Source organism: Aplysia californica, unplaced genomic scaffold, assembly GCF_000002075.1.
Source record: "Aplysia californica isolate F4 #8 unplaced genomic scaffold, AplCal3.0 scaffold00039, whole genome shotgun sequence".
In the NCBI taxonomy this organism is placed as follows: Eukaryota; Metazoa; Mollusca; class Gastropoda; order Aplysiida; family Aplysiidae; genus Aplysia; species Aplysia californica.
Window position 1 is genome coordinate 447486 of NW_004797309.1, and position 11588 is coordinate 459073.

The window sequence follows — 11588 nt, forward strand, 5'->3', positions numbered from 1 at the left end:
TCGCTCGCTCGCTCTCTCTCTCTCTCTCTCTCTCTCTCTTTCTCTCTTTCTCGCTTTTTCTCTTTAAACCATCAACCTAAAAGCTATCGCCAAAAGAATGTGCTTGTTCATTTATTTTTCGTCCAATTCTAAAAATGTTTCCTTCAGGTGAAGATTTTATCTGGCCAAGTAAAAGTTTACGGATATCTGACTGAGATGAGGAACACAGAAGCTGTTTTTGACGACGGTCAAAGTGTCACGAGCATAGACTCGGTTGTGTATTGCACTGGCTACAACCAGGACTATTCTTTCCTAGATGCCGAGACCAGACGAGGTTCGTATGGCAAATTCAGACAATGTCTATGTTACGAATAGTTCGACACAAAAGATATGTAAAACAGATGTTTGATAGGAAAGAAGGAGCAAGTCACACAAGTGCACCCACCGACCACTGTTGGCGTGGAAATTGCAAGATAGTTTTTAATCTTGTGCATCGAAAAGTTGACTTCCAACAAAAGCAAAGGTATTGGAATGTGTGTACATTTATATAAATGTCAAACCATTCCTATTTATCATATTGGTTACTGCCTCATGAATTATATGATAGTTTGATATAAAGAGTCTTTTTGGGGTTTCTTTTTTTGTTTTCGAAAGCCTTTTTTTAAATGACTTTTTTGAATCATTTGAAGACGTACACAACATCGTTGCAGTTTTAATCTCTTCCACAATATTTAACATGAAATGTTCATAATGAAGGAGAGAAAAGTATTTTGGTATGCTATACAATACTTACTATATTATTATGATAACCCGTCATTTTTAGACATATAGAAAATGACTGAACCAAACTGACAAGGACTAAAACATGGCATCTAAATAAGGAAAGATAGATATACGGTAACTTAGACAAAATATTTCACGATATACGCGTGTAAATATAACCTTATGCAGAGGTGTCAGCATATATACATACAGTCTCACCAAAAATCTAAAAGAAATGTATATAATGCAAAAAGTTGTTGTCTTTCTCCAGCGGCAGTTCCCGAGGAAGGTGGTGTTGAGCTGTACAAGTACACATTCCCGGCAGCTGCACACCACAACACAATCGCCTTTGTCGGCCATTACAGTGGAGACAACGCCATGTTGCCGCTTGTGGAGCTTCAGTGTCGCTTAGCAACAAGGGTCATGGCTGGCAAACATAAACTGCCAACTCCTCATATGATGAAAGAGGATGCCGATGCGTGGAACGCTATAAGCCTAAGTCGGAAACCGAGCCAAAGGGTTCCAGTAGTATGTTCTTTTTCTCATTATTTCATATCAAAATAGCTCCCGTCCTCAATACTCTTTCTTAAATCAAAGGTCACATAAAAGGTTCAAATGAAGCAACGAAAACCACCTGCTTGATAAGTTCTATAACCAGTTGTCCACCTTGGTTAACTTTTTTTTTGCTATCTGTGGCTACGATTAGTCAGCACACGATCTCTATAATGTTTTTATAAGCTCGTTCCAACTGGAGTTTCAATAGATAAACGATTTGTCGCCTTTGACAATGAGTATCCTGCTGCTGTTGATGTCACAGTTGATTTTGGGGCAACTACCTCGTCTACAGCGTCTGATTTTGATGATCACCGCATTGACGTTGATAACAATGTTGATGAAGCAGCAACAGTCATCATATATCTTGATACGGAAATATAAAAAAAGAAAGATAATGTTATTTCTTCCGTCTTAAGATTATATTTTTCACGTATGTTCAATCCGTGGTTGACACAATCGACACGGTCATGCAGAAAAAAAGTAATTGCCCCCAGGAAGAACTCGGACATAACCCGGTTGGAAACTCTTGGATAAAATGTGGCATCAAGTTTCAACAGAATTAAAAACCCAATAAAACGCAGAAACTTTTATGTCAGATCAGCGACACTAAATACAGATAAACTATTCCTGCTGTCCAATCTGACCTCTACTTCCTGTTTTTCCCCTCTTTAGATCCCTTTTGTATATTTCGCTGAAGAGCTCGCCAAAGACTTGGGTGTCTACCCACACTTCTGGACCCTGTTCTTTAAAGACCCACGTCTTGCCTATCGCACCTGGGCTGGTCCTTGGTTTCCCGCCTCCTACCGCCTTCTGGGTCCAGACAGCACATGGGAGGAGGCGCGCCGTACATGCCATCAGATGTTTGAGGAAGATCTCAGTATGGTTTGCCACAGGAAGGTCAAGCCGTTACCCAAGTAAACTGCTTTTACAATGTGTCTTAATGCTTTCTGAATAGTTTTGTTTGAATAATGTATCTATTAAATTGATTCATGTAGATTCAAATAATTTAATTTGAATAATCTATCTAATAAATTGAATCATATAGACTTCCTTTGACATTGACTATTGGATGCTGAATTCGATAAGTGTATTTACTGATTATCTTTCACTGGGCCTTGACTTGACATAGCGAAAAGAATGCCCAGCGTTCTGAAATACAGTTTAAATTTTGTTGTTGAAAAGTGCTGCAGTTTAATTGATATAATAATTACAATTCGCTCAGTCTCAAGATTGTTTACCGAATTTTATTAAAACTACAAAGTGAAAACACTTTAACATAACAGTACTGATTTAATGCCTTTACAATGCACACCACTGTTAAACTGCTGACAAATTAATCAACGTAAGAGATCTTTGTAAACTTCAAGATACGACATGGATCTGCTGTCTTGTCTCTCCATATCTTTTGCCCTTTGTGTAATTCAACTGGCAAGTACTCATTATCTTCTTAGACATGTTAAGGTTTGAATTTTATCCATGTACACTGAATTGAAAAGTAGCAAGTACATAATTTTTATGGTAATAGTACTATACGGGCATTTTGTAATCGTTTGTCGTTTAAATTTGTACTAAGTTTTTTAAAGCATACGAAGTGAAAAAAACAAACCAGAATACGATTAAACAATAACAAATAATCAAATGTTTCTCACATTTAACGTATTTTCTTCTAGGGAACAACAGGTTATGGGTGAAATTAGGAAGGAAAAGCAGAAATTAAATAAGAGGCATCATCGGTAACTGTTAAAAAATAAACAAACAAACAAACAGAAACAAACAAACACATCTGCTGTGGCGTACATCAGGCAGTGTTTTTAACTTACATTTTTGAGGAAAGCAACTCCCCCCTCTCACCCTAATCACACCTACATATGCACACACACACACACACACACACACACACACACACACACACACACACACACACACACACACACACACATACACACACACGCACAATACTTCAGAAAAACCTTTGCTTTCATGAACCTATACTAACCAAAGACATTTCCTTTGATTAATGAATTTCTCCAATACCCCCCAGACAAACAAGTGGCAAACTCTGTGGATGGATGCGGCAAGGCGTATTGTTCCCTTCATTGGCAATCATAATGTGCTATCACTTGGGATACTCTGATCTTTTGGCCGAACTCCAGTTGAAGATCAGATGGCTTCATGATTTGCTTTCATAGACTAAGTAAACTGTAACAAATGATTCTTAGAAAAAATCTAACAGAAACAAAACTGCCTCTTAATATTATGTTTACAATAATAAAACAACCATCATTCTCATGAATGCTGAAATGTTTATTTGTTTTTCTCCAATATCAAAGGGGCAGCAATGCAAGATGCGTGGGCGAACCACAGCTGTGCTAAATGATACCAAATAAATTCCCAAACTAATATGTAAGGCATAATGCCTCTTGACAGAAGCTCTAGTAGCATAATGCATGGCACAGCTTTGTTTGGGTGATACACTTCTTATACTTAGTACAACTGATTATTTTGCCAAGAGCGCAAACTCTTAAGTTTTACTTTCTTTCCTTTAGATCTTGACGTCCCTAATATTTCAAACATGATGCATGCTCAATTTGATTGGAAAGAGGCAAGTGGGAGGGTTGTCTTATTACTGTAAACGTGGAATAACAAACAAACGAGCAAACCTCGACGGTGTTCATAGACTCCTTGCATCTGTTTGAAATAAAAAGTATCACATCTCTGAAACTTCGGTGAGTGGGGTGCATTTTTCCATGATCTCTCAATGAAAGTCTCAGATAAATGATGATGGCTTCAACAGTACTCATTTTGATACATGCATGCCAACAGACTCAAATATAGTCAATTTAAGAAAGTATCTATGTAGATCTACCATTCAAAAATGTAATTACTATTGCTCAACAACGTAGAATTAATTAACGATCAATTACTTCCATTACTCCCTTGTGAGTAAGATTTTCCCTAATTGCTTGCTGTTACTACTAGACTTATGTCTTGATTGTTATAAGAAATTCGATCTATATTCATGTCGTGACATCTGCACAAAGAAATTAGACTGAATTCAAGAGCTGTGTGGCTTTCCAAAGATTGTTGCTGCATCTTTGAGCTGTCTCTGGAAATAACATTCTCTAATTGATGTCATACGCAATTATGCTTAGTTCTCAAGTCTGTGGTAAAGAAAACAACATTATTACGGCTGTGGTCCATATTCCATAGAATGAAGGTCGACGACTGTAAATGCCCCTCAAAATTGAATTGAAGTCAGAAATCAATATGAAACTAGTTTTACCCAAAATAATAGACTGAATATGTTATAGATCCCTAATTAAAAAGAAAACAGGGGGTGGAAGATAACATTCGTAACTCATTACGAAAGTTCATTCTCATTGTTGAAACATTTCCGATTTTGTTCAGAAGAGATTTTAAGTTGTACGTCGATTGTCAAAACTGTACTAACCTTGAAATCAATAAAAACTCAGCAAACAAAGTGTTCACTTGTTCAACAAAGTGAATTTCCTGGAGACACGCTAATTAGGCTATGTAGATCGTAATAAAAGGTTTCGAACACATATCCATGAAAAAAAGCAATCATTATAGAGTTCAAAACCAGGCTATAATGAGACGCAGGGTGCTTCTAAGTTCCACTACAATTAGAATTGTAACACATACTAATTTACCTTCTTATCGAGCCGTAAAGCTGTCAGCGCAATAAAAGTAACTCCACCTCGACCAGTAGTAGTAACAACAGTAACGTAACAGGTAAGTTCTGAGTGCATGCAGGTTTTCAGGAATACTATGGGAAGAGAGAGAGAGAGAGAGAGAGAGAGAGAGAGAGAGAGAGAGAGAGAGAGAGAGAGAGAGAGAGAGAGAGGGCGGGGGCGGGGAGGGAGGTGATGACATTTTTATCAAGCCCAAGTAATTGACAATATTACACAACACACGACCTGCCGGTGTCCTCGCTCTATGAAACTGACACTGCGAGCGTTATTTTCTTTTCGACCATAATCACCGAGCAGACCTTTGATTTTTCTCCAGTATTGTCTAAGAAACATAATAATATAGAAGAGACTGAGCAGGCACAAGATCAGAAAAGAATCAGGATCGCCAGTCACTTTGCGAATTCCGACAAACTCAATGAACAACGATGGCATGGATTCCCGTAAAAGTTAACCATAACATTTATAATCAGTTCTCTTAAACTCTTTTGTTTGATATTTATATCTAGCAAAGTTCAAAGTTTCTGACCAATAACTTGAACATTTCACAGGAGTAATGTGTAGCCTATAATACAGTCTCGATAATATTACGAACACGCAGGCAGTGTAAAAGCGTGTATATTTATAGTTGTCAAAACATGCACATTTATTACGAAGCTTTGCAACTGGTGTTTCATAAAAATTGGTTAAAGGCAAAGGCATTTTGTTCATCAGTGAGACGTTTCCCTATTTTGCCTTAATAGGTAGCAGTTTTATCGCACTTCTGGGACAAATAAAAGTGTAATTTATTATAATTATTATTTATTAAATTTGTCGTAGTAATCCAAAATAGCGCAATTTTATTTTTTACTTTCTTGGTTTCATGGTTTGCTTAGGAATAGGAGATTGACATTGGGTTTATCTCTGCAAAATAATTTCCTGTCACAAAAGACCTACGTTATTTAGCCGATAAAGATGGCAATATACTAATTGAAATCAAAGCAACACTCTCCCACTTCTAGAAACTGAACCCATTAAAAAACTCTTAGTACCAAATACATTCAGCAGCTAACCTGCAGGGCACACATAGGACGCTATCTTTTTTTTCCTATCTCAAGGCTGGAAAAGGCGTGGAGGAGAGGTGGTGTTAATAACAGAATAACCGTGTCGTTTTATACACATGCTTACCGGAAGTAATTTCAATCTATTTATATGTTCTTTTCACGCTGGGGTACATGGCTTATCTCTTAGAGGACAAGCAAACTTTACTGTTTTTCTTTTGTCCAATGCTCTTAGTTTCAGTTTGCTCTCACTCACCCCAACGTACCTGGGGTTAGTAGAATAACAAGCAAAAAGTCATGGTTGTTTCGTAGTACTGTTTGACAACTGTATTTATCTATCTTTCTTCAAAGAGAATCATTTTAAGTAGTTAAAGGGGGTGAATAAATAAGTGTGTCACAAAATTACCTATGTCTACTTTCAAGTAGAGCTTTATTGTTACGTTAGAAGGAACATTGTACCTAAGCGACCAAAGAAAACTATGGATTTTTGTGCAATCATTAAAATTTGGAGATGCGTAATTTTTGTTTGAAAAGCAATCTCATTTGAACGTTTAAGAACACGACAAAATCAATGTACTTTTCAAATCCTAGTTTGACATTCAACTTTTTCCTAGCCTCTACTCCAGTGTCTGTGAGAATAAAGAGATCTTTGAGCTCAGCATCCTTCAAGGAACCGATAACTGTACGCAACCTTAGATATACAAAGTTCTGTCTGACACTTTTAGCCATTTTGAGTTACTAAGGCCATGAGGTCAAAAACCAAATGTTCTATCTGCTCTGTCACAATCTTACGGTTATTCAGAGACGTAGTCAGGATATTTTAAGAATTGCATTCGAAAAAAGCTTGACATTTTGTGAATCTCCAAATCGTTTTCGTCAAATTTCTCAAAACTATGTAATTAGTAAACAGCATGTTGTAATTCTGGGGTGGCGTGTTCTCTCTCTGTCTCTCTGTCTCTCTGTCTGTCTGTCTGTCTGTCTGTCTCTCTCTCTCTCTCTTTCTCTCTCTCTCTCTCTCTCTCTCTCTCTCTCTCTCTCTCTCTCTCTCTCTGCTATATGTATAATCTCCAAGTGATACGTCTGCGACAGACATTGGAGATCTTAGTTGGTAATTTGTTCTTCCGCTCGGTCTTTATACAATGATGTAATATGTATTTTAATATGTTTTATTTGTTCTCTGGTTAACTAAAACATGAACACAAACTTCAAAGTTTCGGTACAAGTTTGAGGAAAAGCAATAAATCTGACTAAAGAAGAGAGTATCGGTAAAATTATACTGTTAGAAACATCTATATTTCCTTGGTTTATTATCTTTTTCTACAACTGTGAGTCAAAAGGGGAAACAGTCTTGACAAGTTACAGCTTATATTATTTTGTCTCTTTTAACGCTATTTCGGACCTCTAATATTCTAATTCTGATAGGAACGAAACCATACCAAAAAAAGAAAATGCACACAACGAGAGGAAACATAAATACCTCAATGAAAATTAGAAAAACGATCTTCTGAGTTGCAGTATTAAGTACTGATTGTCAGCCCAGTGAAGTAACCGTGTAATCCGGAGAATGATAGGGAGGACTAACGATTCTTTTAAAAACACAAAACAAAAAGAGAGTAAACAACGTCATTGAAAGTGTTTGTGTCATATTGAGTATCTGAAGTACATTTTATCTCCTCAAATGTAAACCATTGGCGTAAGTATGTACAGTTTCCTCAGTGTGAAGAAGAACAACATATTGTAGAGCATTAACAAGATACTGAAAATATCATTAATATCCGACAAGTCAATTATATTCCTTAAGATATAATTACAATTTTGTATCATCTTCCTTTTTAAAAGTTGAACAGTATGTAATTTAATAAGACAGTACAGTCTGTTAGTTCAGATATTTTGGCTTCTAATATATCTTCAAATTATATCATAATCAAACTGAAAATCAACTTCATTATTTGTGGGACACATTGTTCTTTTCGTAAATTATGTAATACTGTGAATATTACACAGTTTGGTTTTGCTATGTCGGATTCAGGGGCACTGATGGGACTTCTCTGGGTGAGCATCTGTTTTAACCCTGCGTTGGTTAACTCTGCATTCCTTTCGACCACGAAGACATTCAATATCTTACGGCAGGCTGGCCACATAAAACAGATACTGAAGTTGGGAGGGGTGGAGGGGGGCTCATCTTTCTTATATTTCTCCCTATTAAGACTTTGCTGGGCTTCTCCAGTTTGCACTAACTTACATATAAGCAAACGTCAGTGCTTGTGTTCTTTAAACCAACGTTACAAATAGATCATTACCAATATAAGTCAGAAATTAAAAATATGAACAAGCAAGAAAATCTACAGTATCCTAAGAATAATAAAATTTTAGTTCTTATTCAAAGCATGTTGTAACAATATATCGGCCTAAAATACGTGATGTGTAGATATAAAAGTACTTTGCTTTTTATCGTTTTCCTATCATTAGGAGGTGGATGACAAAGGGAAAGGGGTTTCTGAAGCACACAGCTGTGGCAGTTAGAATGATGATTTATGGAAAAACAGCTGTTGAAAACCGAACGATCCATAATAAGGCATGCAAACTCAAAAACAAAGTGGGCCATCTGAAAATGTAATTATTTGTTTCTTAATCTTCTCTTGGTCACAACATTAGATACAGTGTATCTTGTCTTTGCTCAGATAAAAAACAATAATATTTGAAAAGTAGAGAAACAATTAATTTCATTAGTTTTGGGAGTGAAAATAAAAAGCTGAATTTTAATTCGTCACATAATCCACAGGCAACATTTGGCGGACATAATGAAGGTCAGATGGGCTGTGATTTTGGCAGGGAGTTTTCGAGTCCATGAACCAGTAAGATTTTGGATTTCTTGGGGAAGACATGGTAAGTTTGTCACCACTAGCTCAACCAAGAGAAAATAAATAGATAAAGTAGGCATGCATATTTACAATTTCGAACAAAACAAATTAAGTACAGAGCGCCCGCAAAGTTAAAATAATACCAATATATTTCTGCTATTTGAAAATCGAGAAGACAGTAAAGAGGGTAAATTTGACAATACATCAATTGATAGGCAAAAGCCCTTGGATTAAATTGTAAATACAATATCTCAGCCGGAGCAATCAGAGTTAGATATCCAAGGATGCTAAAAGAATAGGATAATGTAGACACGATACAAAACAAAACTGATTTTAATAAGCTATTTAAAAAGTTAAGTGAGAAGAATGATGTTATTTTTAGTAGCTTTCGTTTTTATTGGATAAAATAAAGAACAAACAAACAAAAAGAAAACAAAATAATAATGCCAATAAAAAGACAGAGAAAGGAGATGGAAGAACAAAAAACAAAACAATAATAATGAATGTCTAACACAGAGAGGGTCCATGTTTTCTGTCTAGCTTTTTATAGAGCAAGTCCCTAAATATAGATCTTAATATTCTTGATGTATTTGGGGAACAGAATTCAAGACTGATTTGGAGTTGTTAGCAAGAAGATGCCAACCTGTCTCGAGATCTATTCCGAGTAGTTTAAAGATGACCATGGAATATTAGTTAGTAATGTAGTAAGATGATCCCCCCCTCCCCGCCCCCTTGACCGTAAAACAGAGGTGAAAGGAGGACGAAACGGAGAAAGGCGACTATAAATCAAAATTTACGTTCTGATAGTCAGAATCTGGAGGAAGACCTGTATCACCGTTCTTAGAACAGGTCAGTGTCTTGAACATAAAATACAGCAAAAGATGCGTTAAATTGTTAAGTTGAAAGAAAATCAACCGACGAGTTTGATAAAAAATAATATTTTTCTTATTTACCGAATTTGTTTATGATTGAAAACACTTTTCCGTGTCTAAAATGGCAGTAGAACCGAAATACAAAGCAAATTATTAATAACAATTATAAGTTGAGTTTCTTTTATGAAATTTTTCAAAATTGTTGTTCAGTTCTGTAACTCAAGCGGGATTGTTCCGAAAGCAAAAGGAAATGTGCGTTTACAATTTTCTAAAACCAAATGCAAAATAATAATAATAATAATAATAATAATAATAATAATAACAATAGTATTATGATAATAATAATAATAATAATAACAATACACAATTTTGAGCATGCAGTACAAACGAACATTAACAGCACCTTTCTATCTTTTTTTTCATGAACAGGATTCAAAAGCCAGCAGATTTTATTGAGCATACGTGTGGTGAAGTCAGAAATGGGCACAGGAAATGAAAGCCAGGCAGCTCCTTCACAAGCAGACCTGAAAGGCATTGTGGACGATGATGTCCTGAACGTGTTTGTCGTCATTTTCTACGTCACTGCCACAGGGACTATCAGCTTCTCGGGCATCATCTTCAACATAATCAATATAATAGTGTTTTTAAAACAAGGCCTAAAAGATACTGTGAATATTACACTGTTCGGCTTGGCTATATCAGATACAGGATCGCTGATGGGACTTCTCTGGATGAGCATCTGTTTTAACCCTGCGTTGGTCAATTCCGGCATTCCTTTCGACCACGAAGACATTCAATATCTCACTGCTGGCTGGCCACATGTTATTTTTGCCCGCATCACAAGTTGGATCACAGCTTTTGTTACGTTTGAGAGGTGTCTGTGTATTGCTCTGCCCCTCAAAGTGAAAACTATCATAACACCAAGACGAGCTGTTATTGTGGTAGTTAGTATATACTTAATCATGATTGCTTGCATCGCACCTGTGTTCTATTCTGTCAGTCTTGGGCCAAAGTATTTTCCGTTGAAAAACAAGACGCTGATAGGTTTGGTATACATACCCAATGGTCCCTTTATTGAAAACGTTTCAATGACCATCAATGTCTTTGCCCAATTTGCTGCTTTCGTTGCAGTTATTATTTGCACAGCAGTCCTTGTCCACAATCTTCTGTTGAAATCAAAATGGCGACAAAAGACTTCTACTGCTGCCAAGCAGGATTCCTTGTCTCAAAGGGACAAAAAAGTTGTCAAGATAGTTCTTCTCATTTCCACAATTTTCATCGCTTGTTTCTTCCCCGGGGCTGTCAACTTTATTGCGATGAGTGTTGTTCCTGGATTCAGCATAGTTGGTAGATATCGAAACATGTTTTTGGTTACGTGGTCAATGTTCAAAGCTTTAAAAGCAACAAATTCGACGGTGAACATCTTTATTTACTATAACATGAGTTCAAAATACAAAGAAATTCTGAACGAAATGCTCCATATAAAACAAGATAAACCCGGGAATGATACATGATCACTATAATGATAATCTGTGGTCAAAAGACAGCTGTTGAAGTTTCATATCTTCTAACAATCGTAGGCCTACATAATGTTTCATAAGTAAAACCAGTGTGTACACTAATTTTAACATAACATGTTTGGGTTGTTCCGTCAGTCATGTAATTGACTAAGTAAAGTATAAAGCGAGGAATAAATCAACTGCCATGAAGAATAAAACATCTGATTTCAGGAATGTCTCTTTTGTTAGTTTGTTTGGATGGTTGTTTTTTTATGTTTTTGTTTAGTTGTTGTTGGTTGTTTTTTTTTTT

General features: G+C 36.2%; 2 protein-coding genes across 2 annotated transcripts in view; both read left to right on the forward strand.

The window, feature by feature from the left end:
* The window catches only part of LOC101852601 (flavin-containing monooxygenase 5), a gene marked incomplete in the record, with an annotated part of 6877 nt that extends 3104 nt beyond the window's left edge, over positions 1-3773 (forward strand). Inside the window, 4 exon segments of the mRNA XM_013091526.2 lie at positions 148-313; positions 1013-1269; positions 1969-2210; positions 3338-3773. Of these exon segments, the coding sequence (XP_012946980.2) occupies positions 148-313; positions 1013-1269; positions 1969-2210; positions 3338-3485 (813 nt within the window).
* Positions 3774-10258: 6485 nt separating this feature from the next.
* On the forward strand, positions 10259-11442 carry LOC101852828. The gene is made up of 2 exons (XM_005092024.1): positions 10259-10823; positions 11435-11442. Exons 1-2 carry the CDS (start codon positions 10259-10261, stop codon positions 11440-11442), a joined length of 573 nt encoding a protein of 190 aa, XP_005092081.1.
* The last annotated feature ends 146 nt before the right edge of the window (positions 11443-11588 follow it).

Bases quoted from the DNA above. Each gene is read 5' to 3' on its own strand.
- LOC101852828 (XM_005092024.1), top strand. From the start codon at position 10,259: ATGGGCACAGGAAATGAAAGCCAGGCAGCTCCTTCACAAGCAGACCTG.